This window comes from Phalacrocorax carbo, chromosome 5, assembly GCF_963921805.1.
Source record: "Phalacrocorax carbo chromosome 5, bPhaCar2.1, whole genome shotgun sequence".
NCBI classification, from domain to species: Eukaryota; Metazoa; Chordata; class Aves; order Suliformes; family Phalacrocoracidae; genus Phalacrocorax; species Phalacrocorax carbo.
In genome coordinates, this window is record NC_087517.1 from 6,733,486 (window position 1) to 6,754,087 (window position 20,602).

Here is a 20,602-nt window from a genome sequence, read left to right on the forward strand (position 1 = left end):
CCTCCTCAGTAAGATCAGAACATGACACATGCCAGTATTACTCTGCTTTCCTTCTTCCTCATTCTTTAGCTGCAAGACATCTCTTCTCCAAGGTGACCTGTGAAGATGATGATAAACAAAGTGTCATGTAAGGACAACTGTACGAACAACTAATAGCAACAGATAATTAAAGCATTTCAATAGTATCATTCGTAGCCTGAGCAATAATATTCCTTAGGGAGCTCTGAAACTCAGCTGGTCCCATTAATCCTGAGGACTGATCATTAGAAGAGGTCTTCTGCTGTGATAAAAGAAAAGCTGGGTCCTGACCTCAGGCAGAATGTGGCAATAGCATAGCAATGACTCATCATTCATCTGATCCTGCAGTCTCTCAATGAAATTCTCATAATTCAATGTGTGGCTCCCCAGGGACAGCCTGGATGGTTGTCCCCTTTGTACTGCACGGGATGATTTGCCGAGAGAACTCATGTTTAATCCTTAATAATGATAGCTACTATGTCAGATTCCTTGGTTTTCTTCTAAATCTTTTTCTTAAGTATTCAAGACAGACTAGTTTGAAACCTGTCAAATTGTTCCCACACCTCCTCCACTTGACAAACCCACCTTCACTCTCCATTCTGGATCCAAATCAATGACTGTTACCTTAGCGTTATATTTTAATGCACACTATCAAAGCGGAAGCAATTTTACTGCTTAGTGTAGGTATCATCCAATCTCTTTGAACTATAAATTGATTTTAGCCAGTTCTCTGCATCTAAAGGTCACAAAAATAAACCCAACATTTTTCTTTCTCAAGCAATGAGTACGTACAATGTATTACTTAGTTTGTCAGAGTCACTAAGTCAGCTATTGACTCTTCTATAACTTGGGGAAGCTGTAAAAGTAGTTGAGCAAAATAAATAAATCATTGTGCATATAAATAAACTAACAGTGCTGTTATTGCCCAAAGCTGCACCTTGTTGTTAATGGGATAATGGGATATGCTTTGTACACCCCAAAGGTCATTTAAATGCTGTTGAGTAGAACAGATAGTATACAGCTGTAGATAGTGGTACAGTAAATCAGACACACTTACATTGTGCTTATATAAACATTAACAAGTAAATTTGCATATGTTCTAAAAAGGGAAGCGTAGACAGTAGTTGCCATTTACTGTGATTCATACCTGCCATACACAGCTCCAGGAAAGATTTAAGAAATATCCCAAGTATCAGGATCTGAAACTAATAAATGCTTCTTTCAAAAGCCAGTTGTTTGTCAGAGGCCAGTGGTTTGTTTTTCTTTTTCCACTCAAATACACAAACTGAGCCTGGGACTTCACGCTGCAAACATGGCCATGCAACCAGCTTGAGTGCTCTGGGGAGGCAACAAAGAGGAAATATTTTTTGTTCCATCAGAACCTTATATTCACTCATGTGAATTATATCACAATATAAACGATGAGAATCTTGTGCCTCAAGGTTAGACGAGAATAGTAATTTGTTTTAATATTTAGAAATGAAAGCAATTGCTGCAGCTGTATGAGTGTCCTAATTTATGACCAAAATGATCGGTTTAACTTCCTTTCTCATGTGCTTTGCTAGTTCAAGCAGAAGTATTGTATAGCATTGAAGATTAAAAGATATCAGACAAAAAAGAATGAACTTTCAATTAAATTTATGTACAGTTACGGATTTCGATTACTGTGAAATCCTCCCTGTTAGAATAATAGCTTCTCTCCCTTGTAACTTACGCTATCAGTCTTCAAATTAAACAGAACCGATCCTCTTCAGCTTGCTACAGTGCTTGTGAAGGTACTGAGATTATGTGCCACTTCTTTCCAACTCCTGCAATTTTAATCTAAAAATACTCCTGCTAATCCCTATTTTGTACTTTTATTGGCTGCTTTTGACATGAAGTTTTATTCAATTGTTGTGATTTAAGGATAAGAATTTTTTCATACTGAAAACACGAGAATTACCAACTGCCTTTGTAGACTACTGACGAGAAAAAATATGCCAGAAGAAAATTGTTTCCTAAGTCAGTGTTTGATGAGCTGCACCCAAAAGTCCTTCAGTTTTGATTTATAATAAACAAAGCACCATTTCCTCAGCATTGATATGGAATAGGTATTAATCTTTTGATGTACCTGACTTACTGCAAACTATGTAACTCCACAAATAAGTTTCTGAGCTATGTTTACCTGCTCTGCCAACAATGCAGGGCCTCAATCTACTCTCACTTACGTGTTTTACCTGGTTTATATCAGTAGTTTGTACCAGTTTAAATAAACCAGACTTAGTTACAACTGTTTTTGAAGTACATCAGATTAGTCTTAAGAAAAAAACATCGCCAATATCGAAGTTGGTATGAAGTTTCACATACAAAGGGAAATTATTATTTTTAAAAATACATTCTCATATCAGAAACAAAAAACTATTTCTCTCCCTTCAAAATCCATAGAGCAGGTATCCTACATTTTTTAAAAAAAATTTACTAGTAGCATCAAAAGTCCCTTAATTTTGCTGGCATTGTAATAAAGAGGAAAGTCGAAGGAATTTAAATCTGTCCAGGCTTCCCTGGGCACGTTTCACATTTGTATAAAATATCTGTTACCTTTTTGTTAGAAGAAGCAGATCCATTAAATCAAACCGTGCAGTATCATTAGTCATATTCTTGGCACAAAGAAAATTAATATATCCTAATGGGGGATGTTGGTGATGTTACAGCCTGTTGCAATATTAGTTCTCTTCGGACGTTACTGGTATTTCTCTGGACTGGTTTCATCACTCACAGTCACAGAGATACCCACCTGTTTGCACCTTCTTTAGCAGGTTAGAGAGGTTGGCGTCATCAGAAAAGATTTATTTTTTTCCTATTAGTAAATCAGCAATTTTACTGGACAAAGCAGTGCCACATCCATCACTGACAAAAAATTGTTCAAAGCCTGCACTTTATGCCCCTCCTGGTTTAGGGAACAGAAGATCAAGGGAGAGGATTATTTTATGATCTCTGTCATCGAGTTCTGTTTTTCCATTCTGAACACCACTGCTAGCTCTCCTGCCATTGCGGTTAATTTGCAGTATTGTAGACATTTGGCACTTGATATACTTTTGTATGTGCCAGCTACTCGTTATGTTTATGCACTCTATATTTTACACTATTCCAGTATCTGCATGATTCTTCTGAATTCACTTTGATTTTACTTCAGAGAGACCTCTGTGACCTTCTCATTTGCACCACTGTCAGATCAACATCAAGGTGTGGATTTAAAAGGAGAAGAAAATGTTTTGAATTAAAAGAATGTGTGTGTTTAAACACATAGTGCTCAGTCTAACACCAGAGGAAATTATTAGACTTAAGTTTTACATTCTTAACTTTCAACCTTGAAATCAGTGCTGTCATTTTTAGCACTCCTCATTGATCACTGTCCATGAAAAATAAATAACTCCAGTAAGAGCTTTGGTCACCAACCCAAGGTTTCATCTCTGAAGCTAACTGCAGGAATAGGGACCTCTTACTGCCTGGAACCAATCAAATGATTTTGCTTCAAGAGATGACTGAAGAACATAACAGACTCCCTTCATCTCTTATCTAACAGAATTGATGAATTTGCATTAAAAAGATCAAGGGCCAGATTCCAGTCTAGTTACACCAGTGTAAATCATAAGTGATTCCATTAAACGAATAGCATTACCCTAATGGAGTGAGCCAAGCGCTGTTCCTGGAAGACAAATCTTAAAACCTGTTAAGGCAGGCACATCACACACAGAACTTTTAAATACAAAATCTGTATGTACCAACACGTGTAGATAAAATGCACACAATTTTCAGCATTCCGAGGGCGCTTCGCAATGAACAACTAACCAGTCTTGACTTGGTTTATTCAATGAGTTACAAGGCTCACCTAAAGGCAGGAATATTTTGATGCTGCAGTCCTTAGCTGTGAAGTTGTCTGAAATCCTTGCAAAGAAGGCATAACAGAAATACAAAATAAATAGCAAATAATACTCTGATTTGCCTCTGTGTGGTAATAGCTCTCAGCTATTCTTGTGGGCTCCAAAACCAGGAAGCATTTGCATCTCAGTCCTGTGGCTTCCAGCTTCTAGCTCTGACTCAGGTCATTTAAACTCTGTCCACAATTCATCTTTGGAATTTCTGGTGGAAGTTGCCTGTCCCTTTTTAATATTGTTTCAGTGTTTCTAGTTGGTGTATTTCAGGAAAAAATGTACATTTTTTCAGACTGACCAGTTGTGATATGATGATACCTTCTTCAAGGGGTACATGATGAAATGGGAGCTGAAGTGGGGTTAGAAATGCCACAGTAAAGACATTCCATATAAATTTGGACTCATGAAAGACACAGTTTTGCAAATGGTATACCAGTAATCTTCACATGAGGCCAGGCTCAGCCTGGCATTTTGGACATAAGCGGTGACCCTTTCCTGCCCTCTGAGTATGTAATTGCCACTGAAAATCCACTCCTGTGCTTGTCAAGGTAGAAAGGGAATCTGAGAGTCTGATGGCTTTCTCCTCCTTAGGGATACCTAATAGAATATTAAGTATTTTCAGAAAGATATCAACAGAGGCCTGTACGGTATATGCTAAGACCCAAACATAACAACTAAAGTAGGCATGGAGGGAAGAATATGTTTAGATAATTTAAAAGATAAACGGTTTCCAGCTTCACTGATCCATATACTCTGTCAATCCAGAATTTGTTAAGTGCTTCCAATGCAGATAATATATTTAGGAAATGATGTAGCTCAGCAATAGAAGACCAATGAAGCCCAAGCCATAAAACCACTAGGGAAGAAGACTCAGCTATATGCCATGAATAATATTTACATTCAATCAGAACATCAAGTACAGATTACATTTCCCTCCTACCAAGAATGTGCCACCTTTTGCTTAAGCAATCACTGTGCCATCACGACTTTTAAGTGACAATAACAACTCAGTTTCCAACAAGTAGTTTTTTACATTGACAGAACAGAGAGCAATATTATCTCCTCTTAAAATTTCCAAGCTCATTTAATCATCTAGCTATAATAGCACACAGCTTTTAAAGCAAGCCAACCCTGTTTCTACAAATTTGATAAGATTGCTGTTTTGTTAAAGGCACTTAGAAGCCTTTTAAAACTGTAAGTAACTCATGCTGGACCAATATCCTGGCCCCATTATATCAACACAAGAGTTTTGCCACTAACTGCAAAAGCAAAGCAGGAGTTGAAGAAAAAGGATTCATAAGCAATACAGAGCACAGTACAGCACAGGGTGGGTAAAAACAGGCGTGCAATATACAGACCCATAATTGCACAGGCCAAAGTCTCACAATCGCTAGCCCTTGTTCTTGTGGGAGACTTCAACTTACCAGGTATCTCCTGGAAATACAACACAGCAGACAGAAAGCAGTCTTGGAGGTTCCTGGAGCGTGTGGGAGATAACTTCCTGATGCAGCTGGTAAGCAAGCCAACCAGGGGAGATGCCCTGCTGGACCTGCTGTTTACGAACAGAGAAGGCCTGGTGGGTGATGTGGTGGTCGGAGGCTGCCTTGGCCTCAGCGACCATGACATGGTAGAGTTCTCGATTCTTGGAGAAGTAAGAAAAAGAGTCAGCAAAACCGCTACCCTGAACTTCAGAAGGGCAGACTTTGGATTGTTAAGGAGTCTGGTTAACAGAGTCCCTTGGGAGGCAGTCCTGAAGGGCAAAGGAGTCCAGGAAGGCTGGATGTTATTAAAGAAGGAAGTCTCAAAGGCACAGGAGCAGGCCATCCCCATGTGCCATAAATCGAGCCGGTGGGGGAAAAGACTGGCTTGGGTGAATAGTGAGCTTTGGCTGGAACTCAAGAAAAAAAGGAGAGCTTACTGCCTTTGGAAGAAGGGGCAGGTGACTCAGGAGGACTACAAGGATGTTGTGAGGTTATGCAGGGAAAAGATTAGGAAGGCGAAGGCCCAGCTGGAACTTAAACTGGCCGCCAACGTTAAAGATAAGAAAAAATGTTTTTATAAATACATCAGTGACAAAAGGAGGGCCAGGGAGAATCTCCCTCTGTTGTTGGATGCGGAAGGTAACCTTGCCACGAAAGATGAGGAGAAGGCTGAGGTACTTAATGTTTCCTTGCCTCAGTCTTTAATAGTCAGACTGGTCATCCTCGGGGTTGTCAGGCCCCTGTGCTGAGAGATGGAGATAGCATGCAGAATGAAGTCCCAGTTGTTGAAGAGGTGGCAGTCACCGACCTGCTCCTCCACCTGGATGTTCACAAGTCCATGGGGCCAGATGCGATCCACCAGAGGATACTGAGGGAGCTGGCAGAGGAGCTCGCCAAGCCACTCTCCATCATTTATCAGCTGTCCTGGTCAACCGGGGAGGTCCCAGATGACTGGAAACTAGCAAATGTGACACCCCTCTACATAAAGGGTCAGAAGGAGGATCCAGGGAACTACAGGCCTGTCAGCCTGACCTTGGTGCCGGGAAAGGTCATGGAGCAGATCATCTGGAATGCCATTACATGGCACATGCGGGACACCCAGGGGATCGGGCTCAGCCAGCATGGGTTTATGAAAGGGACGTCCTGCCTCACTAACCTGGTCTCCTTCTATAATGAGGTGACCTGCTTAGTGGATGAGGGGAAGGCTGTGGACATCGTCTACTTGGACTTTAGTAAGGCCTTTGATGCTGTCTCCCACAGCATTCTCCTGGAGAAGCTGGCTGCTCACGGCTTGGACAAGTGCAATCTGCGCTGGGTTAAAAACTGGCTGGACGGCCGAGCCCAGAGAGTGGTGGTGAATGGAGTCAAATCCAGTTGGTGGCTGGTCACGAGTGGTGTTCCCCAGGGCTCAGTGTTGGGGCTGGTCCTGCTCAATATCTTCGCTGATGATCTGGATGAGGGGATTGAGTGCACCCTCAGTAAGTTTGCAGATGACACCAAGCTGGGTGGAAGTGTCGATCTGCCGGAGGGCAGGAAGGCTCTGCAGAGGGACCTGGACAGGCTGGATCGTTGGGCCGGAGCCAACAGTATGAGATTGAACAAGGGCAAGTGCCGGGTCCTGCATTTGGGTCACAACAACCCCAGGCAACACTCCAGGCTTAGAGAAAAATGACTGGAAAGCTGCCTGGCAGAGAAGGCCCTGGGGGTGCTGGCTGACAGCTGGCCAAGGAGGCCACCAGCACCTGGGCTTGTGTCAGCACTGGTGTGGCCAGCAGGAGCACGGCAGGGATGGGGCCCCTGTGCTCGGCACTGGTGAGGCTACACCTCGAATGCTGGGCTCAGTTTTGGGCCCCTCAGTACAAGGAGGACATTGAGGTGCTGAAGTGTGTCCAGAGAAGGGCAACAGAGCTGGGGAAGGGTCTGGAGAACAAGTCTGATGAGTAGTGGCTGAGGGAGCTCGGGTTGTTTAGCCTGGAGAAGAGGAGGCTGAGGGGAGACCTTATTGCTCTCTACAACTACCTGACAGGAGGCTGTAGTGAGGCGGGGTTCAGTCTCTTCTCCCTAGTAACAAGTGATAGGATGAGAGGAAATGGCCTCAAGCTGCACCAGGGGAAGTTTAGGTTGGACATTAGAAAAAACTTCTTCACGGAAAGGGTTGTCAGGCATTGGCACAGGCTGCCCAGGGAGGTGGTTGAGTCTCCGTCCCTGGAGGTCTTTAAAAGAAGGGTAGACGTGGTGCTTGAGGATATGGTTTAGTGGCAGACTTGGCAGTAATAGGTTAGTGGTTGGACTCGATGATCTTAAGGGTCTTTTCCAACCTTAACGATTCTATGATTCTACGAATCTATGAAATTTAGGGCTAATTCCTTAACATCTTGCTGGTGTTGATGAACAAGTACCTACAGATGTAGTGGCACTCACTTCACTGGACTTGCTTGCAGAATCAGGTGACTTTCACTGCCAAACCATGTGAATTCTGCCCCCAAAATTACATGCCACATGTATAGAGGTGGTTCATTTCTGAAGGGACACAACAACAGCCTATAGCTAACATAATAAAACTGATCCTCTGGGATGTAGAAAATTATCTCTCATGCTGATAATTTATTAGATTAAGAATTTCACAGAATCATAGAATAGCCCAGGTTGGAAGGGATGTCAAAAGATCATCTGGTTCAACCTTTGATTTCTGAAAGAGAATTTATCTCCTGTATTATGATAAAAATACAAAAGACTTCTGTTTTGTTTTGTTTTAATTCCTATAGGACACAGGTGGGGTAGAACTGCACACCAGAGAGCATCACCAGAGCTCTCTGGTCTATAAGTGGTGGAACAGCTGATAAATCTTTCATATTACTAAAAAATAACAGTTCTCACTGAGTTTCTCCATACTAACACACGTTGCTTATGATACTTACAGAATACTGTCTTAAAAATCTTAGATATGAATCAAGCTATTGGTTTATGAAATCTTAAATTCTTTTAAGTTAATGTAATACCTCACAGGACAGGTAATCCTTAAGCCTTCTTGCTTCCTTCTTTTCCAAATGCCTCTGGTCAGTTCATAACTTCCCTTTATCTTTGTCTGAATGCAAAAAAAAGGGACCTGTTATCTTCTTCATAGCTATTTATGTCACAGTGTTGAATCCCTGAGTGACCTCTGCTCGCTTCAAAATTCTAGCTCCATTAAAAACAATAATTTCCATAGCGTGTCCTCAGAGCCTAAGAGAGGAAAATATTAAACCCAACACTGTTGCTAGCTGAAGTGCCACTTTCACTCATCTGAATACTCTTTCCCAGAGAAAAACTACAAACGTTATAAAGGCAAGTCTGTCTGTCACCAACACGCCGCCATAGAATTCAAAGGGAAGAAGTAAGTTCTGTCAAGAGCTGATGACACCTAAGTTAGCAGTGAGCTATAGCTAAACAACCATACTTCAGGAACAGTTGCGTTAACAGCATGTTCTGTTCAGATGGAAGATAAGCTTCGAATTCTGCCCTAACGCTGCTTGCTTAGCTTGGATTTAGGGGTGACAATACCTCTTCTAAACTGCAACCTGAATTTGATGCCTATTGTTCACAGCCTTTATGCACCACTAAGTGGACATACCATTCATCATCACTAACCTGCTGGCAACAGCGAAAAACCCATTTGGTTAAACTAGATACAAATTAGCAGAACTGACTAAGAACTTTTGTGACTTACCATCTGAAAACTTTTTATTGAAATTCCTTGCTTTTTGTTTTCTATATTAGAAAGAAACTATAGATAGTTGTCAACCTAATCAGTTGAAATTGTGGAGAACTCCATAAAAGCATGATTTCACTAAGGGTATTTATACATGCTTATATGGTATTAAAATAGTTTCATTACCGGTCTCCAGCAAGGCATAGTTCAGATTGTTTCTTGGCTTTCATATGTAAAGTAACTCATTTTTTTATGGGTTTACAGCCCAAAACAACATAATTATAGTTTTAGACCATTTACTTCTTGAATTGAATAAAAGGAGAATTTCAGTAAAATATTCAAATTTAAGCGATTTTTTTCTTTGAAGAAATATTATGGATTTTCTTTTGAAGAAATGTTATGAACTTTTCTTTCTAATCTATTATTACAATTCTAAAGGATTCTACACAGATGTTTCATAGAATTAGATAGGAATGCTTCTGAGACAATCTGTCTTGATTTAGCCTATTTTGTATATATCTCTCAACCTGTTCAAGCCATGAGAGAGTCCGAAGGCCCATGAGGTATCATCAGATAAGAACACAGTTTTTATTAATTTTTCCATCTCTTGCAGCACTGAGAAGGAGTAAAATATACTGCCAATTCCTGAATAGAAAATATAATTTAGTTTTATGAACTCTATCTTTTGCTGTCTTTGTAGCTGCTGAAATAATACAGTTGCAGACTCAAATAATTGCAGAAGGTAGAACAAAAGAGGAGAGGTAAAAGTTCAGACCTGAAAGATGGACAAGGGATAATGAAAGAAAGGACAATGAAACAGTTATGAGGGGGTTAAGTGGGTGATCCACGGTGTTTTGAAACACAACCATACTTGCCCTTTGCTTCCTGTTTTGATAGCTGCATATTCAGGGAAAAGCACAAGAAAAGCACTTCTAAAAACTGCAGCAAAGAATGGGTTAGACCCAGGAATGTAAAGAGCACAGAAAGATCTCGTAAAAAAGGAGCAAGAGGAGCAAGGCTCCTGTGCAAGGGGTGAGAGCACATCAAGTGTGCTGAGTTTTTCCAACTCCTAGAAGACAAGTTTTCAATTAAATCCTCAAATAAACTGGAAGGTAGGAGAGGTGTTTCAGAAAACATTGTTTGTTTGTAAAAACATAGCTGGTTTATAATCTCCATACACAATCCAAAAAAGATACTGATAAAGAAAAATATTGATATGGGGGGAAAAATCCCTTTCGGGAGCATACTCATATCTTTGCAATCAGTAATTCCTACACCATTTTTAAAAAAACTGTCTCTGGTGACCCTGACATTAAAATTTCTATTGAAAACTTAGAGAAAACATCAGGGAAATAAAAAAAAAAAAATTAAAAATACAACAAAACCCAACAAACAGAGTCCGCAAACAAAGTTCACAAAATACTTCCTTTACCACAGATACCCATTTTTCTGTACAGCTATCATTGTGTTCACTGCCTTCTTGCAACATTCTTGCACTTTGCCTGTGCATGATGCCTTGTCCCAAGAATCTTGCTAACCAAAAGCTGATGGATACCTCCTTGGAGCACCGAGACACATACTCGGCACTGGTGAGGCCACACTACAAATACTGTCTTCAGTTTTGGGCCCCTCAGTAGAAGAAGGATATCGAGTTACTGGAGTGTGTCGAATGGGCAACGAAGATGGTGAAGGGTCTGGAGGACAAGTCTGATGAGGAGTGGCTGAGGGAACTGGGGTTGTTTAGCCTGAAGAAGAGGAGGCTGAGGGAAGACCTTATCACTCTCTACAACTACCTGACAGGAGGCTGTAGTGAGGTGGGTTTTGGTCTCTTCTCCCAGGTCACTAGCAATAGAACGAGAGTAAATGGCCTCAAGCTGCACCAGGGGAGGTTTAGATTGGATATTAGGAAAAATTTCTTCACTGAAAGATTGGCCAGGCACTGGAACAGGCTGCCCAGAGAGGTGGTGGAGTCACCATCCCTGGAAGTATTTAAAAGACATGTAGACGTGGCACTTCAGGGCATGGTTTAAGAGTCATGGGGGTGTTGCGTTAGTGGTTGGACTTGATGATCCTAGAGGTCTTTTCCAACTTTAATGATTCTATAATTCTGTATTATGTGAAAGTGTCATGAATTATGATAAGTTTCAAATTTAAAGCTGTTTTGATACTTTCTGACTTGAGTGTTGTTCTAGAAATCCAGCTTATAGCCTGATACTACTATTATCTACTCAGGACACCTATAAAGGAGCTGATCATTTAAAGTTTATGGAGAAATCTGGCTTAAATGAATACAAACTAAGGCAATATTAGTGCCCCAATTCTTTAAGATTTTTCTTCTCTTAATCTCTAAATTATAACCCTTTCTATTGAAGCAGTTTTACGAATAGAAAAATATTTTGTATAAGGAAAGGGCTATACCTAAGCAACATCTTTCTAAGGCATTGTTTTTGTATTTGTTGAGTGTGAAAGGGATTATCTTCATGTATTCCTTGACATATCTTAGAAAAGACTGAAAATATTCTCCAACATGTAGTCAGTAATATAATTTCTATGTTCATGAACCATTTGCTTCCTGACCGAGCATGTCAGAACCCCCATTTTCTATAAATACCTCAGTTAATGAATTGAGATGTCAATTATATTGTTCGGAAAACCTAGAGGCAAATGAACTATATGGTGATGCAAATAAATACAAAAGACCTTTAATGCGACATAAGCAAACACACTATCTCTTCTTGAGGTAATATTTTCTTGTATACTCGCACAGGCTTTCAACATCCCAGAACTGGAAAAGTACATCCTTGATGGCAGAGTCTGGATTCCATTCCATCTGTGGGAATCATTTACTCTGAATACAGGGAGATTTGTAAACAGAGTTTAGTGGGTGAGCTGGCTGAAGATCCTAGGTTTACTCCTCCTCAAAAAGCATTGTGTTAGAGCAGAATGATTTTGTATTTCATACACACAAAACAAATTTGCGTTGCAGATTATGAATGGTATTACAGAACTGCCTATGTGCAACTGCAGCTGCCTTCGACAAACAAAAGAGCCTGAAGCAGAGGAATAGTTATAATCAGAAGTGACTGAGTGATGCAGACTCCATAGAATATTCCTTATTGCTCATGATTTTGTTAGGTGAAGGGCAAGAAAATGGCTCACCAGGTAGCAACATCAGCAACACATTTTCTATCAGGCTGAAACATAGCTCAGGGACAGTGAACTAGATGTTTCCCTTTTAATTTTGTCATTAAAGCAACAAGTGAGTAAATGTACCCATCACAGAAGTGGTAGTTTGAGAGCAAAGATTTTATTAAGACTGAATGCACTGAACGCAGATGGATAGAGAGTGGTGTGACGGCTTTGCTCATGTGCTGACCTGTCTGGATGTAAGGCACACTAGGTCCACAAGCTGTCTCGCTCTGTTACCCCAGCACAAGCTAAATAGCCTGGCTGGTTCGTTCTGTCTGCCTATGCACAGCTGGTGTTTTATTTCTACAAAAATAATCTTGGAACTACACCCGTTGTAAAATTTGGGAGGTTGAAGCTGTACCTCGCTTAAAGGAGCTGAGGAATTTATTCTGGGAGTTATTGCTTGTGATTGTAAGAGAAGGGACATCGGTGACTGGGAAGTTCCACCAGCTTCTGGCGGGGAGATTCTGGGTGCTAGAGGGGAAGGAAGGGAGAATCAAAGCTATATTTCTGAGTATTTGGGAGAGGGAAGATATTAGGCTATGCTTGGATGGCTAAACAGAAGATTTAGGAATTAAACACACTCTGACTAGAGAAGAAAGTTACGCCAGACCTTAATCAAATAAAATGGCAGATTAAGAATTGATGGGAAACTAGAATTTCCCCAGGGCTTCCTATTGACAGCTGTTCTGTTTCCCCTTTCTCACCAAGTAAACACAACAAAAGAAAAATTAATGTGGAAAAGTAGAGAGAGAAATGGGATGATCCTTAATACTCTGGTAACAAGACTTCTTAGACCAGTGTAATTTTTCTATTCTCTCTTGACATTTTAAATAAGAATTATGTGCTGGTAGATATTTCAAATTTTAAATGATGACCCACATAGTGTAATATGTCAGAAGACCATTTCTCTGTTGACATTCTTCTGAATGAGAAATGTGCTACACAGCATGTACTAGTAAATGTTAATAGCTCTAAAACTACACAAATTGTAAATTTATTGAATTGTGTTAATAATGAGATGAATTCTTAAACTGTTCACAGAATTCTGAAGTCTTTGCAACCTGATCAAAATTAAAGGTGACATCAATTAAATGACAAGAATTAAACTGACATGCAGAAGAGACCACGGCCAGATGGTCTTGCTAAGGAGAAGGAGCCAGCCTCCACCTGAAAAGTAGACTGGTTTGGGGCATTTTATTAGATTAAAAGAGAGATCAGCACTTGAGATTACATGGCAATGCTTATAGTGTGTCCCTCATGTCATTACCTAAAAATGTTACACTTACACATGAAAAACAAAACTTAAGCTTCTAACTCTAATAGCTGCAAAGAGAATCATGGCAATGAAAAGGTAATAAATATTCATGTCTGCAAAAAGCTTAAGCAAGTGTTTGACGTGTTGGTTGGTAGTTGTAGGTCAGATGGGCTGTCTCCGAGGCACATGGCATGCGAAGAAATGTGTGGAGGTGCGTAAGTCTAAGACCAGCAAAGGCTTAGGTGAACAGCACAGAGGAATAAGGTAATCAACCTGGTCCACCCTGTCACAGGAAGAGTATGAAATGTGTGTACCTTCTGTAGGAACAGAAATGGTTGTGGTCAGAAAGGGATGTGATTTCTCTTAATTCAAGACTGGATAGGCCTTTTTCTGAAAGCTTGTAAATGCAAAAAAGTAACCAGAAACTCAGAAGAGAGAAAATCTATTAGACTTCTTTTCTGTGTTTCAGAGTGTTGATATCTCATACTGGGTTTAAGAGACTGTCAAGTGTCTTCTCTGTTTGTGAACTGCTTTCACTACCTTATAAGTCATTTTATTACCCTCAGAATGAACATGATCCTCTTCAACTACAGATATCCAGTAGTTCACTATAAAATGCAATTCAAGTGAGAGAAGAAATCAGAATTTGCTGTGCCTTAACCACGCCTTGATGGCATTGGCAAGCATGAACCAGAGACCGGTTATGACAATTCTGATTTATAAGCTTAGTGAGAGTGACACAAAGTATCTGAAACACTGGGCTGAACCAGAGGCTGGGGGTTTCTCATGTGGGGGAACTCCTGCACCACACAGATGGAGAGTGTCGTGGTGTTGAGTTGGATGAGGACTGTTAAACTTCCATCTTGGGAATTTGCCCTGTGTCACCCTTGCTCTAATCTTCCCCAGACAGGGGACAACAGAGGAATCCATCTTCTCAGGGCCTGATCCATCCCAGCATTATGCTGTGCTTACAGTGGTGTAACGCCATCAATATGAATGGAGCTCCTGCCATGCACAGCTGGAGCAAAGCAGCAGGTCCTTGGTCTCTTATCTACGTCTGTGAAAAATAAACTCAGTCGTTCCACTGCTGCACATTTCCCCGTTAGTATAAGCAGAAATACTGACAGGTAGTGAAAATGTATTTTTGTACCGTCATATAACCTTGAGCAGTTTGCCTTGTCATTTTTTTTGTTATTTTCATCCAGTCCAATATGTAATCGTACAGTGGCATCACAGAGAAAACCAGATTCACGCAGCCACACTTCTGCATTTATAATGGGTTATACATTTGAACATATTGATCGACTGCAAGGAAAATAAATTGAAGTAATACAGGATTTGAGAAAGCCGCTGACTACAGCCAACTGAGTCTGCAATCTTTGGTACACTTCTTTGTTTTAACTTATTTAGATATCTGGAAGACCGCAGAAAGAAATTTTCAGGTATTCCAGAAAAAATCTATCGTATCCTAATCCTAACTAAATGGCACTATAAGTAAAACACTGAAATAATGGAAGCTGAGAGGACACTTTAGTCGCCACATTTGAATGATGCCAACATCTTATGAAATTTAGTGGCCTCTACAGAGTGGATGAGAGACCTTGATCAGTACATATCATAAGGAACCACCAACCAAAATGTATCAGTAGTATTATTTGAGATGAAAAAATTGCATTATAATAATACACTCCAACAATATGCTTCCCCTTACAGGGAAGGCTGAAGCTTGTTTGCAGGATGGTTATATCACTATATCTTTTGATAAAAAAATAAAAGATTTCCCTTTCTTGGGCAGTCTGATTTCCTTACTAGTTACTAAAATTTAGTTAGGAGGAAAACATTTAATTATGACACAGTGGAAGGAGCTCAAAGCTATAATCAGGGCTTATTTTGGAAATTTGTCAAAGAGGTCATTCAGTCCTTCATTGTCATTCCTGTTGATTTCTGGTCCCTGAACTGAATTTTCTAAAGGCAGTAATAATCATCTATTACTGATAATTTTCTATGGGGATATTTCTTTCATCTTCTCTCATTCATTTTTTAAAATCCTTTGACTTCTATGCTCTCATGCTTTTTTTGCTGATTAATTCCCTGCTTTACCATCTCTTTTCTTCCATTCTGTGTACCTCACCATTCATCAGCCTTACTTTGGACAGCAAAATCCATGTATTTACCTACTGCTCTACTAAATACCACGTATTTACCTACTGATGTCCATAACTTGATCCTGTACCATTGTAAAACTCCAAAACATTATGCTTCAGGGCAATAAATACTCATCAGCCACTAGTAGAATGACACAGTTTATCAGCCAAATAAATACAACTTTGGATGCCAAGATTTGCTTTGAAGTAGTCAATGCTCTAACTTTCATTTTGACCTTTGCCAAGCATCTTAATCTCTCTCCTTGCTAACTATGGCTAATTTCTACATCAACGGGAGTTTTAAGAAAGTGATTAATATTTATATTTGAAAGGAAGAGGTATATCCCACATGGGGTTAACCCTAGAACCAAGTGAGGTTTTTTGTTCAGGATCCAATATATTCCGTTTCCTATGGAGTGAGTATGCCAGAACTGGTTAAAAATAGCTTCTTCCATTCATTAAAGTCAGCAGATGGCCATTAATCTTCCTGAAAGTATTGATTCAAACTACTCGTCTCCACTTTCAAGGCCCTTCACAGACTACCCTCTCCCCATCTATCATCCCTCCTTACACAACTGAAAAGGTGGCTGGCTCTGTAACAAGTGGGTGACAGTTACAAACCAGCAGTCTCTCTTACATGCTGCCCCTCACGTCTGGAGGGAGCTGTACACAGCATTAACAAAGCTTTTCCATTTGTCTCCTTTAAATGCTTTCCTAAAACTTTCCTTTGCCATAAGGACTACAAAAGTGTTACATGGTTATACACTGGTGTGATGGGACTAGAGTGTCTTTAGGACACGATCTTGCCAAGGACCATTTTAACATTGTTTATTTCTCCATCTTCAATATCTATCTGTCCCAAACTGCAACATCTCGTCTTACTCCTAGACTGCAAGAGCTTGAATGCAAAGTCTCTGCATTATGTGCTGTCTAGCAGAACATTTCCCAGCCCACTATTGTGATACAGACAGTTAATAAGAAACAAATATTAGCTCAGGTGGTCAAGAACTACAGGGTGCACCACAGAAAGGTGCACAGTGCCAAAACCTCATGGACTAGTGTAAGCCAAAATGAGTAAACCAGCATGGCAAGTGCTTTTGCCTGGCTGCAGTTTAACCTCTGTAAACACAGTGCTGCACCTCAAAGGATAATGTCTGACTTTAACTGAGGCTTACTACCTTAGGCTCAATGTTAAACCAGCATAAATATGCTTAATCTAGTTCATGAACTGCCACCATGTAAGTTTCCGTATTGCAATTCCCTGTGCATCCAGTGCTGGTGTTACCTGTAGCAGATAACACCATGTCATTTCTATGCCAGCCAGCAGAAATGTGCCCTTAGCATATATCAAAGATTAACTCTTTTACTTCTAGAATTGATGTTCTGTTGTTTGCTCATAAGCTAAATGTTCACTGTGGTTCCCTTAAACTCTAGACCAGCAAATTTGGCTAATATGTATCTTCCTTTCTGCCCTAGTTTCAAGATCTTCCCAAAGCCACGTGGATTTTGCCAGAAGAAATATTGAAGATGCTAGAGGCTCTCTTCAGGAAGACATTTTAAAGAAATCAAGAAACATATATTCCTTTTCCATTTTCCAAACCCAAATTCCAAGACAAGAAACTACATATTTTGTGGAAAGAACCCCCACAGTCATTAACAGTCCATCCCTTACAATGAAAAGGAAGATTTCCCAAGCTCAGATATCATCAGTAAAAAAAACTGATATGGAGTCCACAGCACCTGAGCAACAATCTTTTCTTGAAAAAAGAAGCGATACACACATTTTCCTCCTGCACGAGGAGCCAGACCCCAGAGCCACAACTGTCAGTATGACAACCCATACCCCTCTCCATTTTAAACAATACAAACCAGGTGCAACGCAGACTGTTCCTTCTCATCGCAACACAAATGCAAGTTCCTTCTTTGCAAGGCCACGTGCTGTTCAGCAATCTCGTTCCAAGTACATCTATTCTCCCAGGAAATGGCCCAGCCGAGTTGCAGTCTCCAAGACTAAACCATCCCAAAATTTCCCAGCAGAGCAGCAGAGACCACCTCCTTTGACAACACGCCTCACCTCCCCTTTCCATTTAATAGGTTATTCCCTTGATAGAGCTCCCCAGAGTGCTAGCGTCCCACCAGGGTCTGCTCCCCAAGCAAGGCTTCCAGCACAGACCACAGCAGCCAGAAATGCGTACAACAGAGCGATGGGTCAGGTTGAACTGCCAAAAACCAGTGGTGGGATGCATCAGAAAGCTGTCTGCACTAATATGCCATGCTTTACTGGTGTGCAGTGCGAGCCGGCCGAAGATGGAGGATTTAAATGTGGGCCTTGTCCCACTGGATACAGCGGTGATGGAATTACATGTGAAGGTAAGGGGGAAAATCCTCTTTCAAGTTATTTTATAGCTTCAAATCTAATAACTCTCCAAAGTAAAAATTAATTTTTGTTTTAAATTTGGAGATTTTTCTAGCTGGGATGATTCTGGTTTTCAAAGCCAATTATATTTCAAAATAATAGACAGACATCCTATAACTTTGAAAAAGCTCTTTCCACTTACAAAAAAGACTTTTATTTGATAATATCTAATCTACTGAAACCAGGGAGATTGCGATCTTGCTTACCCTTGCTTAAGGCCAGATTCATTCTGCTGAAGTCATTATATTTGAAAACATATAAAACTTCTGTGGGAAAGAGTAAAATTTACGCAATTTCTCTATACAATAAATATTATAGAAAAAACTAATTGTTTTACTACCTTAAAAATTACTTTTAAATATCTAATCCCTTAAATACAAAACTGAACTTGTCATCTGAAATGTATAGCAACAGAAGGGTTTTCACAATATATTGACTTATTTATTAGACAGCTTAGAATACCTCCATAAAACAACAGCATTATGCGCATGGTTGAAACAATGAATTCCCTGTCTTAGCTATCATTAATTACACCTTTTGTTGAAATCCCTCTGATAAGTTGATATCTTAATTGGCCTTTCACTACACAAAGTAAAAGTGCTTGCATCATTTATTTCATTCTCTTTCACGAATGGTTTCTCATGCTCTGCACATGGAGCAGACAGGCGTAAGTGGGTCTCAGCTGCGCTGCACGGTCTAGTGGTGGACCTCCCGGGGATAACCTGCTGTGAGCAAGGATTCACGGGGGGGGGTATGAAGCCCCCAGCAATACTGCAGCCCTGGAGATATGTTACAAAATACGTAAGAAAAAGTTACTATAATCTTGGGTGCTATAATTTTGCCTGTTTGAACATTTCTGAAATGCCCTTTCTAAAGGACTTAAGGTTACTTGGCATGAAAGACCCAGTCTTTGACCCCTGTTTTATACCTAGAGCTGGAAAAGTACCAAGGAGCTTCTAGTACTGGGAAGCCCAAAGCAAGTTTTGATTGCAGAATGGCCTCCCCTCAAAGACCAGGCCCGTGTACGTATGAATATTTACAAATGGGGGCATACAGCTGCTTTGTGTATAAGTACATTTAGTATGCCCATCAGTATAGTCCTTGAAACATAAATCTACCTCTGCCTTTTACTGTCTCTCAAGATGAGATCTTTTCTTCAATTACTGATATTACTGAAAATCTCTCTGGAGAGTCCTTAGGATGAAATACTTTATTACCAACATCATTCTCTGTCTCGGGGCTTGATGACACGATACACAAACATCCTTTATTTGTCTCTTGTCACTGACTGTGTCACCTGACTCAAGAATAAGCCTGTCTGATCCCTGCTTCTGCTTCATCCTGAGCCCCTCTGCACACCTGCCAGCACCCTCCTGGAGCATGGCCAGAAGGGTGAAGGGCACCCATTGTACCTCCTGCCGTTGATGCCTCTTCCTTTGTCAGATGCAGCTGATTCATCATGACAGATGAAGTTGAAAGATGAGGATAATTCCTTGGATTAAGGCCTGTGGTAACCTCTGCTATCAGCACCTTACAATGCCACCACAACTGTACCAGCTTCCCTCAAAATAGTAGTACTCTCTAAGATCAGGAGGCAGCAAAATTGAACAAGTGATCAAAGCTTAGATGAGACCAGCATTTGTGAAATCTTCAGGCTTTGATGCAACATCCGTGGCAAGTGAGCAAAAATTTCAACAGTCTCAGACACTACTGAGTTTTCACCATCCTATTTAATATCAAAATTCATCAAGATAAAAGAAACAGCCCATCAGTAGCAAGTTTTAATATCTGTGGAGCTTGAGGGGATGTGACCTTTGTTTAATAAGAGTGTCTGAAAATACACAAAGATAATAAATACTTTACCGAGTTATATTTATCTTGTGACAGAATGTAATTTTTTTTTCTAGTTGTGCAGTTCAAAAACAGGTTTTGAGGACTGGTAGGGGAAAAAAATAAGCAGCACCCTGAAAATTAATTTATCTTCTAAAATAAATTGTATCAGATTTTATTTCTGTAGTATTCTGATCCATTTGGACAAGCCCTTCTGTCTCCCCATATGATTTAGTTGGAAGTCCCCTCCCTCTGCTCCGTCTTCCTGTCTTGAGAATCACAGACTCACAGGAGTCCAGGCTGGAAGAGACCTCTGGGGATCATCAGGTCCAATCTCCTATCCTCTTTTGGAAGAACATAGCTAGATGTCAGCGTGTTTGGCTTATATTCAGGCATCTAAACTGAGATATGTTCAGATGCTCTTAGCAATTGCCATTTAGATCACTTCCTTCACTACCAACAACTTTGTCATCTGTAAACCTTGCTTTTACCCACCTTGCTTTGGCATAATAAACATTACAGATTCTTAATGCTTAATTCTGGCTAATTACTCTGCAGATGAGCTGAGATAAAGTTGTTCCTCAAGGCCCTACTCATCATTCCCATGCCCTTTCCTACAGCTGGCCAGGTTCTCAGCTTGTAGAGCTCTCACCTTCCTGCACAAAGG

General features: G+C 40.4%; 1 protein-coding gene across 1 annotated transcript in view; it reads left to right on the top strand.

Annotated features, from left to right (window-relative positions):
- Nucleotides 1-20,602, top strand: part of LOC104051226 (von Willebrand factor D and EGF domain-containing protein) — a 183,996-nt gene that overhangs the window by 125,674 nt on the left and 37,720 nt on the right. Inside the window, exon 21 of the mRNA XM_064453234.1 lies at nucleotides 17,166-18,059. Coding sequence (XP_064309304.1) covers nucleotides 17,166-18,059 — 894 coding nt within the window. The remainder of the gene's footprint in view (nucleotides 1-17,165; nucleotides 18,060-20,602) is intronic.